Source organism: Zonotrichia albicollis, chromosome 16 (genome assembly GCF_047830755.1).
Source record: "Zonotrichia albicollis isolate bZonAlb1 chromosome 16, bZonAlb1.hap1, whole genome shotgun sequence".
Lineage (NCBI taxonomy): Eukaryota > Metazoa > Chordata > Aves > Passeriformes > Passerellidae > Zonotrichia > Zonotrichia albicollis.
In genome coordinates, this window is record NC_133834.1 from 3,981,233 (window position 1) to 4,003,463 (window position 22,231).

General features: G+C 39.4%; 1 protein-coding gene across 2 annotated transcripts in view; it reads right to left on the reverse strand.

Moving 5' to 3' along the window:
* Positions 1-22,231, reverse strand: part of SDK1 (sidekick cell adhesion molecule 1) — a 382,650-nt gene that overhangs the window by 244,645 nt on the left and 115,774 nt on the right. For both annotated transcript variants that reach the window (XM_074553325.1, XM_074553324.1), the window contains exon 4: positions 21,549-21,696. In XM_074553325.1, the coding sequence (XP_074409426.1) occupies positions 21,549-21,696 (148 nt within the window). The remainder of the gene's footprint in view (positions 1-21,548; positions 21,697-22,231) is intronic.

The following is a 22,231-nucleotide window of genomic DNA, read 5'->3' on the forward strand; positions in this document are numbered from 1 at the left end:
AGAGTCTCCATGAGTCACCTGAGCCATGACAGCTGACTCTGTGCATCCTCTTAATCTGCTCAATTTACTGAGCAAATCATATAAACTGATTTATTTTCAAGGTTGTCACCAAAGGCTTATAATTAAGTATAACAAAAATAATTTAAGCTACACATTATAGTCTGCAACTGCAGTGAGGAAAGAACAAATGCATCGTTACTAAATCTCACAACACCCTTTAGTTTCTATTTTAGCTTTCTAACAAGGACCATCCTCCTCATAGATTTGTGGCTTTGTTCTCCCCTAGAAAGGAAGCGTGGTCATAATTTTGGATTCAGAACTGCTAATATTAAGATGAAAGCTTTCCAATAACTTCTCCAAAGCCAGAGAGCACTGCAGCAGGAGTGCTGCTGCTTCTGGGATGGGGGCAAAGCGAGGAGCAGAGCACTGGGCACTGCTGACCCTGCTTGGGAGCCAGGAAGAGATGAAAGTCAAGGCAGGTCATGGAACAGGACAGTCCAAAGGCTGCAAAGAAGCCACTGGAAAAAAAATGTGGAAGGTAAAGGAAAACTGAGACATGTAAGAATCAAGTAAGTAGCAAATATATAATAAGGCTGGAAAAAAGGTGGAGACTACTAAAAGACATAATTATCAGCACTGGAAATTAATCCTATTATTTTTTGCTGCACTTTTTAATATTTTCCACTTCTTTAAGCCTTCCTAGCACATCATCTTTCATTCTAATTCTGGGTTTCTGGGCTTTTCTCCTTAAAAGCCAATGAAGCCTTGCAAACAGATTTTCATCTTTTTAACTGGATGAGAACTACATCTCCAATGTCTCTTAAGTGGTTGCTTGCTTTCAGTTCTTTATTCCTTTACTCCTGTGACACTCTCCTTGAAGGACTTTTCTGTATTAGAAGACACTGAATGACAATTAATTTAGTGCACTTATCACAATTGTACTGGCTAGATACTCTCCAGATTCCTGAGCAGGGATAATTCTCCTCTCAACAAAGGCAGATCCAATATTTTTGGTGCAACAGTAAGAAGATGTTATTTAATAAGTGAAAGTTCTTCCCAGGAGATTAAAATGAAAACCATGAAGAATTGGTTGAGATGGCACATGGCTACAGAATTTTATTTGAAGTTCTGTTTTCCCTCAGCACTATAATTCTGTGTGACAATTTGAGCATGAATCTGACTATAATGCAAACACTTATAATGATTAAAGTATTTAGATGAAAAGTCTTCCTAATTTAACAGACATTTTTGACATGAAGAGAAGGCGTAAAAATCTGCAGTTGGTGTTTAAGGGGAAAAAATGTGAATATATCTCAAAATCTTCATTTCCTGGTCACCACACTGTTGAACTGTTCATTTCAATTGCTATTTGGACAAATTAAAGCCAAATTTTCTGTTACAGTTTTAAACAGTGACCTTACACCTTCTGCCACTGTAAAACAAAGTCTAATGCGATTTGCTGTGTTCCCTGTTTAGTGATTCTGATTATACATTAGATCTGTGCACAGGAACAAACAGCAGTCAGATAAAATCAATGCAGCAACAAGATTCCTGTTTAAATGAAAAGCATCTCAGCTCTGCTTTGCCATGCAAACAATCACTGAGTGGTACTTTTTCTCAATGTCTACTTATGATGCAAGAGAAAATGGGAAAATCGATGCCCTTCAACAGAGGGAGCATCGGTGTCTCTCTGCAAGCACAGCAAACGACCCATTCCTGTTCCTTATCACAGCCATGACACTCTTGTAGAGCTTAGAAAACACATTCCCAGCAATGTCAGTCAGCAGAGGAAACCTCTTTAGTGATCCTTCACTGGGGAAGAGGTTATAGAGCTTTTCACAAATGGTTCTTATGTTCTACGCACAGACCGAGAAAAATCTCCCGGGATATTGATTGGTTTATTCTATCAGAAAGCAAAAAAGTTAAAGTATATAAATATAAAACCCCCTGATAACAGCAAAATTCACTGGAAATGTTACTTTTTGGAAAAAACCCCTGTGATTTCTTTGAGTTTTGTCATACAATTAATCCTTTTCCAATAAAAGAATAATTTTATCTGGATCAATCAAAGGTACTCACAAGATATTAGAGATTTGGAGAAGGGTAGAAGTAAAGTTGTTCAAGATATTTCATTCTAAATAAATTTATCCAAAAAATCTTACACTGGAGCTTAACAGAAGCTACACAATGTACACATTTGCCACTGATGGTAATTATATCCTGCTGTACATCTTACTGATCTTGACTACATTTGTAAATGAATGGTGTAAGCCAATCCATTTATCTCTGAAGTCATTAACTACTTAAGACTGTTCAGAAAGCTACTGAGAGAGGGTTGCTAAGATTAAAAATAGAATGGTTTAATGTAATTTTCAACATCAGTATCAAGCATAAAAACACTGAATGAAGGGTTAATTTGCACAAGGAAAGAAAGCCAAATAAGAGATGACACTTGGGCTATGAGACCATCTTCAGGCTGTGGAAAAAAAATTGAATATATTTTCTCATAGCCCTAAGAAGAGCTTACAGCTGAAATGTCTTGTCTAATCTTATTGTTTATTTATAATCTGCATTTATTATCCTCTTTGCTTTTATTTTGCAGCTAACATCCTCCTGCAGGACCCTATTTGTCTCCAGATGTTGATCAGTGTACATTCTTTTTGCTCAATGTCTTCTGGATCTAAAGCCTTTTTCATACTGGGATTTGGTAATCAGACCCTTTTCTATCTTCCCTGCTCGGGTGAAGCCTCCTCCTGCAGGAACAAGAGCTGACACTCATTGGAGTTACACATCATGTGAGCACGTGCTGTTGAATTTTTCTGTATGAGATTTTGCAAATATGCTTTCATATTCTGGCTGGGAAGAAAAACCAGAAAAATTAGAGTTCATTCCACTCTCTTCCTTAGTGTGGTAGAAGTGCACTAAGGCAGTCTCCATTTGATGTTTTATGAAATTGGATTTTGACTGCTGCAATTTCAGACACGTAATTACAATTACAAGCTCTGTTTTTAAAGAAACTGTCATTCAGTCACACTGTCCAAAAGGCTTCCTCCTGAAGAAAGCAGTAAATACAACATTGCCCAGAATTTTTACCTAATAGATATCTTTGCTATTTAGGATGGAAAATAATCATCAGGCATGGAAGTGTTCATGGAATCCCAGAATGGTTTGGGTGGGGAGAGACCTTAAAGCCCATCCAGTGCTACCCTTGCCATGGGCAGGGACACCTTCTACTATCCCAGGTTGCTCCAAGCCCTGTCCAGCCTGGCCTTGAACACTTCCAGGGATGGAGCAGCCACAGCTGCTCTGGGCACCCTGTGCCAGGGCCTCACCACCCTCACAGGGAGGAATTTCTTCCTTATATTCACTCCAACCCTTCCCTTGGTCAGTACGAAGCCATTCCCCTTTCTCCTGCCACTCCAGGCCTTGTCCCCAGTCCCTCTCCAGCTCTCCTGGAGCCCCTTTAGGCACTGGAAAGGGCTCTAAGGTCTCTCTGGAGCCTTCTCCTCTCCAGGCTGGACGCTCCCTGCCCTTGGAGCATCTTTGTGGCCTCCTCTGGACTCCCTCCAGCATCTCCGCATCCTCCCCATGCTGGAACCCCAGGGCTGGAGGAAGCTCTGCAGGTGAGGTCTCACCTGAGCAGAGCAGAGAAGCAGAACCCCCCTCAGCCTGAGGGGCAGACTGGTTTTGATGCAGTTTTATAAGTATTCAATAAATTCCTCCAAAGAAAAATGCCATTTTGTTTCATTTTAGGTTTCCATCTGCTCTTCCCTGACCAAGCAAGGAGGTTTTAAGGGCTGACCTTCAAATAACCCAGGGAACTGCTAAAGTTTGAAATCTCTTCAAGAGAAGAAGTTGATGAACTGTGTTTTAACCCAGGAAAATATCCCATGCCAAACAGGGCTGCTCAGTGCCCCTTTTGATGATCCATGAGTTATTGCCATGGATTGATGCACAGCTAATCCCCCTCCTGAGGAAAGTGTCTTCACAACACATTAAACCTTAATCAGCTCACAGCAGTGATCAGGGGCAGATTGGGAAAATGCTTCGGCCATGCACAGTGGAGTAAAAGAGTTTGGGACATTTCTGCCACTTTTATCAGCAAAGGCTCAGAATTTTTGCCAACTCAGTAAATTTGCTTAGAGATTTCACAGGATTTCTGTATCAGCAAAAGCCACAATGTGTAAGTAGTTCTATCAGGAACATCTGCAGAGGGATGGGTGAATCCTAACCCTGAGAAAAGGCTGGTTTTTAGTGATGAAAGGACAATTTATTTCATATATAAAATATTCAGGTATAAGCATGCCCACATCACTAATGCACAGCTGTATCTGTTAGGAGACACCCTCAGTGTAACACCCAGGGAACCTTTTCTAATTTAGTCCTCTGTGGAACAGCCCAGAAGCAAAGATGTAAGAAATAAGAGAAATAAGAGAAGAACAGCTTGTCCTCTTTCTGGATCAAGTTTAGAGAGTTCAATGATAACCCTGAAAGTTCCTACAAAAAGTTTTTTTTTTTTCCTTTTTTGCCATCCAGAACTCCTGGACTCAAACACTCTTTCTCTACCAGAAAAAGTGGCACCTCTTTGTCATTAAATTGCTGGCCAAGTTTGGTTTTCTTTCCTGCTTTTTCAGTGCCCAAGGGACAGACAATCCTTCTGGCTTTCTGCAATAATCCTCATGCAGTCTATGCTAAAGAAATCAAATCTATGATTACATAAAGGCGCATTATAATTTTAATAATATTTAATGACAGAAAAGAAAAAAAAACAAGGTAAATTGATGGCGGCTGACAACATCAGCAGGTTCAAAGGAGAATTAGACAAACTCATGGACAGCAAGTCTGTAACCAACTACTAGAAGAACTGACAGGAATAAACCCTCCAGCATTCCTAACCTAAAAATTCTGGATGCTGGAGCAAAAAAAGGGACGACAACTGCCTGCTCTCCCTGAGGAGCATCTCATTTTCCTGTGGCAGGACAGAAAGTTTGGCTCAATGGGCCATTCGTCTGAGCCAACAGGGCATTTCTTGTGTTCTAAGGGAAAACCTAATTTATCCCTTCTAAAAGCCAATTAGACACCATAAAAGACAGATATTATTATCAAGTTAGGACAATGTGTAAATGGAGATTCCAAGCTAGCAGCAGTCAGAGAAATGTAACTGGTGTTAATTGAATACTAATTATAGGTGCAATTATTTTGGATTATGCTGAACGGTGAGACAGTGAGTTAGAAGTTGGTGTTCAGTGCAAGTCCCTCATTGAAAATTCAAAGTAAAATGACTGCTTTCCCCTGTACCATTTTACACTTATTTTTGTTCAGCTTTTCCTTCTGCATGATCCAAGTTCATGTACAAAACTCCCCTCCCATAATCTGTACTTTAAGGAAAATTACCAACATGCAGAGGTGGAGAACTGGTCCCTTTTTGCCCTGTAGGGTTCCAATGCAGGAAACACAACAGATGTGGGGAATTCCTGGAGCACATGGGGAAATGGGATTTATATCATCCTACTTCAGGCAATATTTTACAGAATTATCTGTAAATACATCCCCAAGTTCCCAACTCATCATCCAGAAAGGGTGAAAATCTGTAATTTCTGGGGTTGTGCAAACAGCATCATCAAGGGCCAGAAGAGCAGAGCACTGGAAGCCTTGGAACAGCAGCTCAGATCCTGGAGCAGCAGGGCAACATAATTTGAATTCCATTATATGAATCTAAGCCAGCAAATTTCTAAAAATCATCTACAAAAGGTAAAATGCTGATTTATGCAGCAAATTATGAAATCGTACAATCCATGTATTACAAGTGAGAGAAAAAAAGGGAAAGAAAAGCAGAAACAGTGAAGGAAGGAAAAAGAATATATTTGGTATTATAAAATTCTTCATATTTCTACTGTTCAAGACTTTTATTTTTCTGATTCATTGAAGTTATTTTAGAGGACAGTATTGTCTTAACTAAATTTCTATGCCTGACAATCCAAATGGGATTTCACCAGAGAAAATATTATCCTTTGCAAATCTTATTGCTACTTATGCTAATTTCTTTCTTAAGTTTAAACTGGGACGACATCAGGTCAATCTATAACACAGCTACCCTGGAATTAATGTTGCATTTGCCAATTTAGCCACTTTTTCATGGGTTTCATTGATCTGTCTTTGTTTCAGTGAAAAAAAAAAAAAAAAGATGTAAAGGCTTTATTAAAATTTAAAAAAAAAAATCCTTAGATCATAGAATGTGGCATTATCATAGCAGAAAGGAAAACAGTTTCCTACCTGTTGAGTGCTACGGAGGAAGCCAGGAATGCAAACAAGAAAAAGATGCTTCAGAGAGGTTTTAAGCCAAACAATTCAGACAAGATTTTCAAACAGCTGCTTCCTCATTTCTGCTTCAGTAAAGCAATAGCAGAAATAATGAATCCAGTAAAACACTTTCAGGAGTCATATTGTGTGATTGGTCAGAGGAAAAGCTCCCTAAACAGCCAAAAATGAACGTGGGTATTGATTTCTGTCCTGGCCCCCATCAGGTTAGGGCTGGACCAAGGAAGAATTAGGGGAGGTAATTTACCTGGTGGAGCCCTGGGCCAGCAGGAAAAACCTCCCAGTGACAGCAACACGTGCTCTGTGCAAGCAATGCCAACATCAGGCAGGAGAGTCGGGAAAGGAGGAGAGAAAAATTACCCCAATCTTTCCATTATTTCCAAAGTCTATCTGATTAGCTGAATCTGCATACTCAAAACCAGAGCTCAGGCAGAAGCAAATCAGTAAATGACACTCTCAGGAATTAAAGCAGGATGAATTTACCCTTTTTTGCTGCTGCAGTACCAACAGAGCCGTTCAGCTTCTCTGCCCAGGAGTGATGGCCCCTAATGAGATTCCCATTCCAGTCATTCTTTTTGTTTCTTCAAGGACTGGGATTCTAGCAGTCACATAAGCCTTTGGATTTCACCAGGCTCTGAAAGATTTGTTAAAAACCAACATTTTCAGCTAAGAACCCATCAGCTGGGTCCTTTAACACACTTAGAATCAATTAGCAGGTAGGGCTTCTATTCATTCCACACTATTGTGTGGGTTCTCCCTCTCCATCTAACTAACTCCATAGTGGTTTTTTCCAAATACAGAATCCTTATGTCTAAATAAGTATCTAACAATAGGTCCATACCTGATTTAGCTCAAATTTGCTACAATTTAAAGCTTTTGCACTGCCCAACACCTTGCAATGCAGTCAGCTATTAGTTAAGCCAGAAATTTCTCCATCAGAGCCACCAGTTGGCAATTTGCAGAGAGGAAACCTCCTTCCAGGCAATTCAGGGGCACAGCTTGAGATTCTCAGACCATTTCTGTGGAACAGCTGAAGCACAGCAAAGTAGGTCAAGCATCATCCATCCCCCCCAAGGTTTGGCAGGAAGCTCCCCAGGTGAGAGCTCCAACACGAGATCAAAGCCACACCTCAGACTGACACACTCGAGGATCCCTCTAGGATCTGCTTCCTCCCAAAAAGCTCCTGTCAAGGTTCCACAGGAGCTCAGAGCCTGCACAAATGGAACAGAGGCACTTCCTTGTTGTTGTACTCTACAGCTCTTCCAAACACTCTGTTATTCCCTCCGAAGGCGGTAATTGAAAGTTATAAGTCATAAAAACTGATTTATTCTTGCTGAAGGACTATTTAAAATGATCTGAACTAACTGAAATTTAAAGTTTAAAAATCACATCAATAGTTCTACCCTCAACATTTATTTAAAAGAGGTTTCGAAGAGAGCAATATGATATAATTTAGAAACGAATTCAACAGTTGTTTTTACTCCCTCCGAGAGCAGTTATTGCCTGTCAGATAATTAAGTGACTATGCCAGTGACAGAATACACAAAGCAGCAGGGAGCACAGGAAAATACTGAAGCTTCTTGCAGTCCATGAGCTTCCAGGGAGAACAACCTGTCTAACATATTAGAGAGAGAGAGAGAGAATTAAAAGACATGATCAGAAAAACAAGAAATCACCATGGAAACGCTCTATCAGTGTATTTCACTCTGGGTGTGATCAATTCAGATAATTCTCAGAAAATTTGATGACACGTTGCAAAACATACTGTAACTCTACATACTCTATCTCACATAAACATTTATTTAAAATCTATAAGTCAACTAAAAATAATAATATACCTCGAGCAGCTACACTGAACTCATGGAGCTTCATTCCTCACTGAAGACTCACATGAAAAATCCAACTACTCTATTCAAGCCAGACTAATGTGTATGTGCAACTCTAGACACCTCTGAAATTTGTTTACTTCAATTATGAGGCACTTCTGAAAAAGAAAAGGAAAAAATCCCAGGTTCTTGTTCATCTCTAGAGAGGAACAAAGTGAATAGAAGTTTTGGATTGCTGAATTTTGCTTCTGAAACAAATGTCATCATTCCAAACATCCAGATTCCTCAAAACCCACAAGATGTTTAACACTGCAGGCACAAAGCCCTGTGGGATGCAGAACTGGCTTTAGATGTGGATTTTGGACACAGTCAGGGTGGGGATCCCAGTACAGGCAGTCCCTAAACTGACCTGAGCAGCCCAGGCGTGGCCATGGCCTTGGGATTTCTAGGGGCTGGGGGGAGACAGACAGACAGACAGACAGACACAGGGCTGAGGCAGCTCCAGGTTTTCCTCACTGTCTCCCACTTCAGGGCAATTTCAAGAGAGGCTATTTCTTCAATTTCTTATGGTATTATTCACTTCTGTGTTCTGTAAATCAATTCATCGATTTGTGGGGAAAAAAAAAAAAAAAAAAAGAAAACTTTCAGAAACTTAGGCTGAAACGCCAGAAACTGAAATTGAAATCCCAGCACAAAAGTTATTGAGTGAGCAAAGCTAAGAGCACACCAAGAGCTTTTCAAGAGCAGGGCAGTTTCCCCTAATCCTGCCAGGGGACAGAAGCAGGCACAGGATCCTAAATCCCAACACCACCCTAATGTGGCCACCCCAGCCACCAGCACTGTCTGCATGGGGCCATGTCCTGCTGTTAAGAAGGAGGATATTTTTTGAAGGAACATATGGTTTCTGACAAAAATGAAAGTGCTTCCTCAGAGGTGAGCTGCTGTTGTAGCACCTGGGATGAATTCCTCTCCTCAGAATACACAATTAACCAAAGTTTGGGTCCTGTGACTGCTTGCTGCAACGCTCCACACATGAAGAACATTCTTCTGGAAGCTTCCGATTACCATGGAATTCTTCTTGGAGATTTTTTTTGTGCCACTGATTAAAGATAATCATGAGAAGAAAACTATGGCTACTAATTGTTGAAATTGTAAGGGAATATATTGAGATGATTATCGACTTAATGAAGCTGGCATTGAAATACATTTTCCTGATCTGCTTACTCTGTGTACTGTCTCCTAACTGGATAATACTCTGATTTACTCAGCCTCAGTAAATAACAGACTGATCTCTCTTGTTTGCAAATGACAGCAAACATAGTTCCAGGAAAAATCATAAAACAAACAAGCACAACATGTAATGCAAGTATCAACCATTTTGGGCTCTGTGGAAATAAGCTTCATAGAGAAATGCTTGCTTCAACATACTTCAACTTGATGCCAATTTGTAATTACAAATCTCGTTCTGAGCTATTTTACTAATTAAAAATAATATGGGGTGAAAATCTTATATAAATGTCTTTTTTCTGGTACAAATCCACACAGATTGAATAACAAAGATAAGTTATGTGCACCTTCTGAGGAGGAAAAGCTAAAATTATCAATGAAAGCAGTCCAGCCCTTCCCCTAAAATCGGTCAAGGTTGTTATCCCTGAACAAATTTTTGAAAGTATTTTTTTATTATTTGCTTTTATTTACTCAGTGCATTGAGAATATGCCTTTTTGCTACAGAAGGAGCACAGAGGGAAGAGATTGGGTTTGATTTCTTCCCCCCAAGTCTATGACTATTCAAAATTCTGTCTGTGAACATCTACTCTTCTACTACACAAATACATTCCAGCTTCACCTCTCATCTTCCCATTACAAATCCTCCTTTCCAGGCACTGGAAATTCTGCAGCATCCACCTCAAGCCAATTTTGATCCCACGATGGAGAGAAGATCACCCTTGCAAGGAAAAGCAGCCCTAGTTCTGCAGTGGGAGGGTTCCCAGGGTGAGGATGACGTGTGAACCCAAAGCATTTCCAAGTTCTCCCAGAGTTCATCATGCAGCTGTGATCTTGTGATCCAACTAACCAGGATTAGTTGTTCTTTAAACAAACTAAATGTAGCAGAAATTACTCTTGTGGGACAAATGATCTGTCCGTAACAAACACAGATGACGTAAAAAATTAATGTTGCTCTTCATTTCCACAGTGTATACAGAAGAAATTAACTCTTGAGTTCCACAGATGATCAGTCTGTAGCAATTCTTGGCATAAATTTAAAATTAATTATGTTCTAAATGCTGTACACATATTAACTAATTAACCTCACAAAATGTGAAATAGATTTGTAGACATTAGCATATGCCCTGAAGCATGAGATTTCATTACCTTTACCATTATTTCAGCTTTCAGAAAGATAAGCATGCACAGTAAGACAGAATGATCCGAAGGAAAAAGGTGGCTTCCTGCACCCAGAGCACTTGATTTGAAATTCTTCCAGGAGCTGAAAAATTCCAAAGCTTGAGCACAAACACAGAAATGAACATTTATGTAAATCCACCAAACACATCACTGGTACTTCTCATGGTAAAAATCCCCAAACAAACCAAAACCCAAAGCACAGATCATTCCCTTTTGTCATTCATGATGCAGACCCTGTGCTGGATTTGGAAAGAGTAAGATGAGCCATGCACGCAGGGAAATGGCTCAGGACAATTCTGATGTAAACCAGAGGGTAAGCAGATCTTCTGTGACTCCCTGTAATGGTTAAAAGATTAAAGCACAAAGAACTTCTTAAGTGTGACTCCATTAGAGGAGTAGGAAGTGTTGGAACAGAAACTGCATGTCAAAGGGAGAGGGTGCACCTTAAAGCTCCCTCAATGAACTCAAAAATGTAAATTTAAAAGACTTATTAAAATACTAGCTTTTATATTAGCATTTATAAAGCACAAGCTCAGAGTCCTTTTCATAATTCTGATAAATCCCTTTTGCAGTTTAATAAAAAAGAGATTCGACATTTGCATTTGAGGAACGACCCAATGGATTTTTTTTTTTCAAGATCTGCATGGTAGTTAAAACTGCAAAACCTTGTGGAAAGTACTTTGATGTTATACAAAGAGAGGTAATGTTATTTCAGAGGTGTAAATGATGTATTAGGAAATTTAAAAGTTTAAATTATTGGGAAATCACCTGGCAGCTGATTGGGTAGCTTGGATCTGTTGATGTGCTGACTCTTTTCCATGGTGCTCTTTACCCTTATAGAAAGTTACAGAAAACCTGAAGTGCACCAATAGAATGTGTTGCCTTTCCTCTTGTAGAGAGCAATCCATCTGTGCCACCTCAAACAAACCCATCAAACGAGCAAAAATGTGCTGCATTTGATGAAAATGAGTATTTTACTACAGAAATGATTAAAATTCACACCTACCAGTCACAGGATGTGTTAGAGCAGATTAAGGGAATATCCCATGGGGTGCAGCAGGTTTCAGAGGAACTGACAGCACTCAGACACCCCACAATTCACTGACAGAAACCTCCCAGCAAGGAAAAGAGAGCTCTGAAAGCTGATCCTCAATCAGAAATTGTCCTACCGATGAAACAATTTTGCTTAAATAATTCAAAAATTCAGGCATGATGTCCAGATCCTTTATCCATCCAGCATCACCTTCAAGGTTTCACCAGAAAAAGCAAAATGTGTTTTTACACACTCAGTTTTCTACTTCATGCTCAGTATTTTTTCCACTCAGGAATTGTTTCTTGTACAAAAGTGGCTTCCCAAAGAGACAAGAGGATGACAACTGGAATTGTACCTTTATGAATCTTGATTAGTGAACCTTTCAGCACCATAAAGTCTTTTATTTAGTGAAATTAGCACTGACAGCTATGGATTAGAAGCTATCAGCCATTCTAATATTAAAGAGACACTTATCTTTATTTCTCTGGAACAAGAAGATTTTTCCACCTCCCTGTTTTTATTAAATTATGAGTGGCATGTTAGTTTATTTGTTGTGCTCAAATATTTCTTTAAATCAACATACAATAAATACCTATTTACAGGATTCCTTCAAGGTATTTTCACTGCTTCTTCTAAAATAAATTAAAAATTCTCGAAAATAAATTAATTTACTCTTCAAATAGTGGTTTTAAAACCAGAGTTGAGTGTAGTCAGTACTATATCTAGATGCCAGCAAAGCAGCTGTACAATATTCTCTGCTCTTGCTGTGCACCCTCAGCCATTTCTTACCAGTTATTGATCATCCCCTCATGCAGCAGGTTTTTAATTACATATGAGCGCAGAAAAATCCATCTGTGTGAAAATATAGCTTGAATTGTTCATAATTATGCTAAATGTGAATAAATTATTGATAAAGCCTGACACAAAGATGTGAGGGCAGATATTTTCTTTAGAAAGTGTTTTTTGTGCTAAATACTGCACCAGTGATTACATGATCAGAGATCAGCCCTGTAAAAGCAAAGAAAGAAGCAAGAACTGAGAATTTTCAAGGCAGTTCCACTAAACCTCCTCCCAGGTTAGATCCGCGACAGAAAGAGTCACAACCAAAGATACAAAGGTTCACTAGACTTGCAGCAAAATCAGAAATTCTTTTTTTGGGAGGTCACCCAGACAACTGATTAAACAAATTTATTATACAAATTAATTCCCTTAATTTATCTGAACTTAACCAAGATCCAGTGTTTTAGCAGCTACCAAGCAGAGATAGGGAGTAGATTTTCCAGATTCTGCAGCAGATTTATGAGATGTTTTATGTTAGTGGAAACTCCTTAGAGATCATGTGGGAGACTGGAAAAATCAGCATTTCTCCCCTTGCACCTCAGCCCTAGATGGAACATGTAACAGTTCCCTCTCTTCCCCTGTTTTGCAAGACAAATAATATTGAATTTAATTCCAGCATGTTTATTAGTGAATATGATCTATTTTGTCCCAAAATGCTTCCTTGTAAGCCAGCTTCCCCTGTGATGATAAAATCAGTATCAGAAGATGGCAGAAGATGAAGGTTGTTTGTTTCATAGAAGGTCTGTCAGTAGAACAGTTGTTCAAGATTTGAGATCTGTCTTAAATGGCTGCTTCACTCTGAACCAAAATAATGGCAAACTCCAAAATAATGATTCCCACTCTAAAGCAGTTGGAAGAAAAGTAAAAAAGCTGATACATTTCATATCAACACTATAATCAATTAGCTGCCCAGTTACTCCTTTTGGTACTGAAATACTCCACACAAATCTACAGCAAAACAACATTTTCAAATCCACACTGCTACTCCTTGCTGATTTGAACAATGGGGTTTAAAAATGGTGGTGAAATAGCAGGAATCAGGAGAATCTGAGCTCTGGAGCAGAAGGATGAGCTGCAGGCTTGGGGAAATGGTTATTCTGGGGCAAAAGGTATTGAGGAAATCAGACTTTGGAAAGCAGAAACTTTGGGATAGGATTACCAAGGGAAAATGCTGCACCTGAAAAATGGCAGCCTCCAGCTGTTTTCAGCCCCGTAAGGCAGGGCATTTTTCCTTTTTTTTTTTTTTTTGTCACAGTCCTAGTTAAATCACTAGTCAAGACACTGCATGGAAACATCCAATATTGACTGCATATGATGGAAATTACTGACATTTCCCTCTCCCCCATCATAATATTTCTGCTAAGTTGTGAAAAATATGAATAAAGACACAAATGCATTAAAATGAAATCTATATAGAATTTTTAAGTGCATTATGAGGTTGTTGCAGCAATATCTGTTGGGTAAACAGAAAATGCAGCTGTCTAACAACAGCCATTGAAATGTGTAAGTATCCCAATAAACTCTGCTTCTTGTGGCTGCTGAGGCCAGTTTCAGTTCCCATGGAAACTGATGATGGATTGCCAAAAATGAGATTTGATGTTTTAGAATAATCAGTGATTTGAACTAGTGATTACTATGAAAGTATTGCAGTCCTCTTGCAGCGAGGAGGTTTTATGCAGGGAGCAGGGAGGGAACACATGGCAGCTGGCAGGCAGCAGCAGAGTTGTTAAAATTCTTGCAAATGGTTGTGGTTGCTGAATGACAACAGCAAATGCAGTTTCTTGAAAAAATCATTGAGTAAAATCTAGCAAAACCCCATTTTACAAAGTGAATAGGCTTTGAGGTTTTAGAAAAAAATACAAGAAATACTGTAGTACAGCCCCTAGGTGCAATGCTTTCAAGTGCTTTTCCTAAATAAGGTCTCCTTTAGACCTCAATTCTGAGAATTCAAGGAGCTGGGCACACACAAGCTTGAAATTGCTGGATATTTGTTCTCCTGTTATTTCTCAATGACACATTAGGTCCCGATTCTTCAAATAAGCCACAACAAACAGAAATAAAATGCTGACAATGTTCAGTTTTCCAGAGACTGCAGAGGAGTTCCAGGGGGACACAGGACTGGCATGGATCAGTGGCAGTACAGGGAGTTTGCTGTGATTTTGGGTTGAGAAACTCAGCAAGAATTTTTTGGGGAAGAAACTAAAGAAAAGTTAGGGCCACACTGCTGGGACACTGACACTCCTGGGAGGTGAGGGAAGGAAGAGATTTCCTCCAGCATTTCCACCCCTTATCCATTCCCTTTGCTATCATGAAAAGCAGGTTGATCTATTCTACTCATTCCTACTTGAGTGGCAGGAATTTAGAGAGAAAAGCAAAGAGGAATTTAGAGAGAAAAGCAAAGAGAGTGAAGCTGAGCAAGCTGTGCTCACCCCAATAAACATTTTCCTTGTCTAAGAATTGGTCCTTTCATGTAAAACAAGGGATCTGTGTAATACATAAAAACAGCCACAGGTGTGTATTAAGAAACAAAAGGTAGCGCTAACAAGCAGCAGATAAAGAGTTTTCACACAAATTTTGGCAGAATTCGACTGTTTTCTCACTTCTAATTCCAAGATGCCTTTGCAAAGTTTCACCAGAGCCAAAAATGCCTCCACTCACACAAATCAGCCTGACCCCTGGAAGAGCAGACAGCACGTTTGCAATGGGATTAAATTCATTTGGAACCTGTTTGGGGAAGGCCAAGTGCAGAGCAGCTCCACTCCCCACCCTGGGATAAGGCACAGGCTGCCAGCTCCTGCCTCTCCCTGCAGCACTAATTAATGCAAAACTGCTTCGCTTTTGCTCCCATGTAGCAAATTCTTTAAATTCAAGCTGAATGCTGTTAACAAAGTAGACTTGATGCAAATCAACCACAAAAGCCACAATATATCCCCAGAGTGCCAGGTTCTGTGGTTTGGGTTTTTTTTTCTTTCTTCCTGAATCACACAGCAGTTTTCACTATAAAAGTAAATCTCCCAAAATGAAAGGCTTTTAAAGTATTCCACATAAACCTGTATCTTAAAGCTACAAACTTATACGTCTTAGCACCTTTTCACATCACATAAAAATCCACCGGAATCATGAGGCAAGGCAGAATTTGTCCTTTCCTGCATAGAAAGAAAATTAACAATCCTTGGTAGTACAGAGCCAGAAGTACTGACAGATACCTCTTACTTTAGTCAGTTTTGATTAATAAAAGTTGATTGGTAAACATAAGACATTACCTTTTGCTATATTTGATAAATCACCAGCATTTTGCATCTATTTCCATAAAAGCAGAGATATGTGAGGGGCCACAGGAGATAAATTGTTCTCAGGGATTTGTGAACAATTGCCACTTTTTAAGCATAAAGCAATAGTTTTCTTTTGCATATTTGCTCTTAAGAATGACTGCAACACTTTTAAATAGTCTTATCTTGGCTGCATATTAAAATATTTCCATTTGTAGCCAGAGTAGTTCAAAGATTGACAGAAAAATGGTTTTCCACAAAAGCACATTAGTTATTAAAGGATTATATTCATGATTTGTCCCTAATAGCATCTTTAGTTCTGATTAGAAAATGCAGCAGATGCAAAAAGTGAGCCTCAAAATACAATGACAACAAGTCTTCATATTTACCCACCTCTAGATTGAGGATGTTTTTTTAAAAATAGTATATAATTCACTTTCAAAGAGTAATGCTATTAACACTTCTTTCACAGTCCATATTTTCTTTCTCAAAGTACGTTTGTCCCCAGAAAGCAACAAACTCATAAATCAATTTCACTGCTAGCTGTGATAAGTAAATCATACTTAGAGCAAAAAGGTTTCCTTCCAGTGACACTTCCATTGCCTTTGTTTTACAAATTCCAAATCTATGATTAATAAGGGTAGTAGCACATAAAATGATTTTGTTCCTTATATGAGATTATCATAGGAAAAACAATATCCAACAGTCAGATTTTCCTCCTAGACAGTGATCTTTGAAGTTTTATTGAAATTTACAGCTGCTGAAGATTGTCCTGGAAGATACTGTGAGCAGCTGAGGCCCATTAAGGCACAATATTAGTTCCAAGCATCCACTTTTTGCTAGCAAAGATATGGATTTTACACTGCTACTGTAATGGCAGCAACTTCCCCTGGCTTATGAAAAAAACATACATTACAAAACCCTCTGTGGTTTGCGGTCCAAACTTGTAATGAAACATATTGGTCAAATCCCAAAATGTGCCTCTCATCTCATCAGCTCGAGTGCCTCTCATGGGAAGAATCCCCTTCCAAATGAGCCTTGCTAAAAGGCATTTTCCTTGGCAGCACCGTTTCCTTCCTGCTGTCCCTGTCCCGCCTCTGAGGGCTGTGCTGCTGCCACCCACCCTGCACTCAGCATCCCCTGGTCCCCAGGTGCCACCTCAGTTTCCTCCCCTTCCATCAAACCAAACAACAACAATCACCTCAGGAAGATGAGAGTCTGAATAAATTAATTCCTGACACATATGTTTGAAACCTGTGGCGAACAAATGATGTGCAGAGAGGAAAGCAGCGAGGTTGGATCCAGACAACTCAAACAGCTCTGGGAAATAATGCTGGGATTTGCTTCCCTGGGGTGCTGCTGCTTCCCTCTGCTGAGCACGGTGATGGCCACAGCAGCCCTGACAGACAGTGATGCTCACACAGCCCCTGACAGTGCCAGGACTCCTCAAACTGAGCACTCCAAGAGATGATGGGAGATTTCCCTACAGTCCTTCATCCCCATGCAGGCCTTGGGGACAACACTGAAACTATTGGAAGATGATTCCTGGTGCTGCCTGAAGCTACTCAGCGCAGAAGTTTGGTTAAATAAATTAATTACAGAGTGGTGGTGATGAATTTTAGCTTAAAGGAATAATTTAATTCTAGCAAATAGTCTTCTTTTTCAGGTACTGACCTTAATGTGGAGTCTGTGAAAGGTACATACAGATAAACCAAATATTATAGGGTTTTTTTCACATCTTATTGCTGAGAGGTGTCACTCCATGATGTTACCAGACAGGAGATCTGCAAATTTTATTTTTTTAAATTATTGCTCAGCCAATACATTGCAGAGTTGACAGTCTATGAATTTATTGTTCAGTAATGATAATCATCATGATCTTAATGAAAGTATTATCCAGTGTATGTGAAAAGTAATTATGTGCAACTGGCTTAAGTTGTATGACAGGCTGGAATTTGCAGAGAGATGCTCTGTGCCACTAGAACTGCTCACAGAAAAATGAAGTAGCGTTTGTTTTAAAGCGAAAAATATATACATGGAACATTAAGTCAGCTGCTATCATCAAAGCAAAACCCAATCTAATGCTATTATCAGCCCCAAATTTGATGTATTATTCCTAGATACCTTAATTTTTCTCATATTTTAATGCCTACTTAGCTACAACTACTTTTTTTTTGAGGCTGCCATTAATACACTTACAATTTTACTTTAACAAATGCTGAATAAATTTGCACCAGCTTTGCCTATTTGCAAAGTATTGTGAGTGCTCAAAACCACAGCAAGTCATGAGAGAGTCGCTTGCTTGATGTGTTTTAATTTCCAAGATCTGCCAGCAACTTCAGTCTCTAAGAGTTAATAATGACCAAATCCATCCAGTAATGAATTGATCTGAGTGCAGAACACAAATATTAACCCTTGTGTACCTGAATAAAGTGCAATCAAACATTCCTGCCTAGGGGGATGAGTGCACTTTGAAGCTTTTTGGTTCCTCAGGAGTTAATGAAGGGACTAAACGTCCATCCTGCTGAAAGGGACACCCCAGGAGTGCCTTTATACACCAAAAATGAACTTTCCTGTTTTGTGTCAGACACAATTCTGCTGTCAAAAGACATGAGTTAATATTCATCTAACTGCAGCCTACATGGGGAAGAGCAGTTTCACTGGAAGGAAGTTAATGAAGACAGTAATAACATCTGCATAGAAGTTTTCTTCTTAAAGAAAGTGATTTAAATGAATTGATGGCTGGAATGAACCTTTTCTTTGAAAAATCCTTCACTTAGAGAAAGGTAAAAAACTCTCTAAGAGTGCTAAGAATTTAATTCCTCAATGCCACAAGTGAAAGGCAATTGTAAACCTTGATGGTGCCACTGTCCTTTGTGCCTCTCCAAGGTACTGTTTGTGCTCATGTAAAGAAAGTTAAATGTTCTTTGCTTTTAAACCTGATGAAGTACAGGCAGGCAAGGCAAGCAGAATACTTGATATCCCAGAGTAGCAATTTCTTTTGATGCAGTCACCTTTAGAGAGCTGCTAGTTTTGGTAAGATGTGCAGGGAAACAGGAAAAGTCATCCCAATCAGTCAAGAGCCTGGATAACAGTGCAGCTGTAACTCCACATTTCTCTGCTGGTGTGTTTGGAAATGAACCTGTCTGGGTGTAATGTGAAGTCTCTCCTAGAACTTCTTGGGGAATGTAGAATAATAACAAACACCTCAAACCCTAATTCTTCTCCTTGCTCATTTTCTCCTGTTCTCAGGCCCTGGCACAGGTTTCCCAGAGATGCTGAAGAGCTGGCAGGGCCTCTCTCCTAAGTGTCCTAAATAGTGGTACACATTGAAGGAGAAATACATCAGCATTTAGCACCTTAAACCTGCCTAGGAAAGCCTTACCGCAGAGCCAATTAAATGACATTCCTTGAAACATCTTAAGAATTTCCTATTTTTTATTCTCAGAACTAATGTTACTTTTGATCTTTAGCACTTCTCACCTAAGGACAACTCTGTTCCCACATCTGTGAGATAAATCCATACACACAAACATGAGGATCATTTTTATGGCATAAAAATAGTGTAGTGTTAAGCACATTTAAGGCTTTTGCATGAGTAAGGCTTAACTCTACCAACTATTTGAATGAATTTCACCATAACCACCACTGTTCTCTCTATTTTTAGCAATGTTTATGTCCTCACTCCTCATGCACCACAGCAATGTCACTCCTAGAAGTCATTATTACAGCTGACACATGAAATTATGGCTGATTGATTCAGCCAAATCATTGTAAGCTTGTTTAAGAGCATTAAAAAAGCTTTGTATTGATTTAGCAATATAAGGTACTTTTAATCAGATTAAAGAGCATCGTACAAGGTGGTTGTATCAATTTCCCTGATCAGTTTAGCAGGAGATCCAGTGAGATTGATGCATCAGCCTAACTGGATCACTGGCTAAACTGATCAGGGAAATTGATCCCTCCAGGTGCACAAAAAGCATTTGAAATGCACAACTTGCTCCACAGGTAAGAAACAGTTCCCATAAGATATTTCTCCATTTCTCACAGTTTTATATGCATCCTCTCCACTTCCCTGTATTTACAGGGCTGCCATATTTACTGCCCAAATTTCATGGACAGCAAGATGTGAGTGGATGCTCTCTGGTTTTTCCAGTATTTTGAGACCTACTGCACACAGAGAGCTCTGATGATTGGTGTGTGTACCATAAATCTGTCACCTCCTGAACGTATCAGACTCACTATGCACCATCTATCAAACTTCCAAGCAGGCTCACACTTCCAGCATGGGCATTTCAGCTGCTGAAGTACTCAGAGGTTCCTACACAGATCAGACAAATGTCCTCAAGTGTCCCTTTTAGACAAAATTTCTGACCAGGGAAATGGAATTTATATGGAAACCTTGAGGTGTATTTCAGCCTTGCTGTAGCCAGGGTTGCAGTTCTCACAGTTAGAGGTGATTTTACCCCAGCAATCCCAAAGGGGTAAGAGCAAGAGGAAAGCACAGCAGGAGAAAATCAGGATCTTTATATTAACAAATACATGACATACACAGCTCTACTTGCAATTTTCCCAAACTGTCAGAGAACTCAGGCCAATCTCATTGTCAGGCCCTGCAGGCTTGGCTTGGTCACTCTGCTCTGTTCCCTGTAAGCATCCCCAGGAAACTCTCAGATATCAGGATAACAAGGCCTTGTTGCTGTCTGCAAATCCCTGATCTGTGTATTCTCAGCATCGACAACACAAAATTTGTAATGTGGCACAAGTAGATCCTTAATGGTTAATAACTCAGGATTTGTCACTTAGCTCTCTTCAGGAGATTGCCCAGGAACCCATTGTTTCATCTTCCAGCTGTTTCCCATCAAATTGCTATTAAATTATTCATAAATTATTACATTGTTTCTTCACATCCCTGCAATACTAATTTTAACAATTTCAAAGCTACTCTAATACCAGCATTCAGATTTCAAAAAGGCAAATAGCAGTAAAATATACTGCACAGATTAGGAAATTCAAATTTAAGAGAAGTTTTCCCTCTCTAATATGAACTCTAAAGCACTCCTGGAACACAGCAATATCCCATCACCATAATTTGCTAGCACATCTATCCCTTTGAACACATGAAAATGTAATGCACAGTTAAAAACTAACTAGCAACATTCCTGGCATTTCAACAGCTTTCCGATAAATGAGACAAGATTTAATCCACATTTTTTAATGTTACAGCCAAGCCCTTCGGTCTCTGAATGAAACTGTGCAGATAAAAACATGGGCTGGCTTCATAACTGTTTCAGAATAGGATAAATGAGCACACCTTGAGATAATAACTAATCAAAATGCAAGTAGTGTGTCATTAGGGGTGAGCTGCTAATTAGTAAAAAATAAATTGTCATTGTTGGCTAAAAAATAATGAAAAGAAAAAACAATACCTAGAAATTTATTGTGAGGAAAATAGTGCTACTTACTCTGTAACAAACCTCACAGATTCTAGTTTTAAAAGAAAAAAACCTCAGAATTCATTAAGTTAGTGCACTCAAGTAAACATAATGGAGAGAAGAACATTCCTTTTTCCAAAACGTATCATGGAAATGAATAGCGTGAAGGAAGCTCAGACATTCTGCACATCCAGCCCCTTATGCTGCACCAGGACCATTAAAACCACATGAATTATTTTGTCAAACTGCTTCAGAAGTTCAGAGACAGTCTTAAAATAGTAATTTATCTCAAACTTAGTATGAACATCACTACTTTATTCTCTTTAAACCTTAATTAGTGTACTTAAAATGTAAGCTGTGTTATCAAATATAATTAATCATATTTTAGGGTGGGTGTATTTTGAGCTTTACACTGACTTACATTCTGCTGCTTGGTATAATCTTGTGCCCGTCTCTAAACCAAGTCACTTGGGGCCTCGGGTGGCTGAGGATGTGTGGGAAGTTCAGAACAGCAGCTTGTCCTTCAGTCACTGTTTTTCTCTGGTCTGTGTCCATGAAATCTCCCATGTCTGCAAATAATAAAATAAATTAAAAAATTAAAAAGAGAAGTTTTGCCTTTCTCCCCATTTCTTTTCAGGAGGCAGAGAAATCACCACGTTTGCCACTGTGGAGGGATAGAATGTAAGAAAATAAAGATAGTGCAGAAGGTAGTCACACACCTGAGGAGTTGCAGCTGTTGTAATCACCAAAAATTAGGAACAGGCCTGCCCTTAATAAACCACAGCTGTGTCCAATAAGAAGATGAGTGCTATAAAAGAGTGGGTTAGCTGGGTGAGGAGGGTGATGGAGTTTGTTGGTTGTGCTGTGAGGAAGAAGGAGTCAGTGTGGTGAAGTGCTGTCCATGAGGAATCACTGAGCAGGGATGGGAGCTTTGCAATAAGATGACAACATCGCACTGGTGATTACTCATGGGACACTGTGGATCGTGGGACAGTTTGGAATTTGGGGATTTTGGCTTATAGAGGCAGATGAAGGAAACCCCAGTGCTGCTGCTGCACACAGGCAGAGCATCCATGAGCAGCCCTGTGTGGCCCCTGTGCTCTT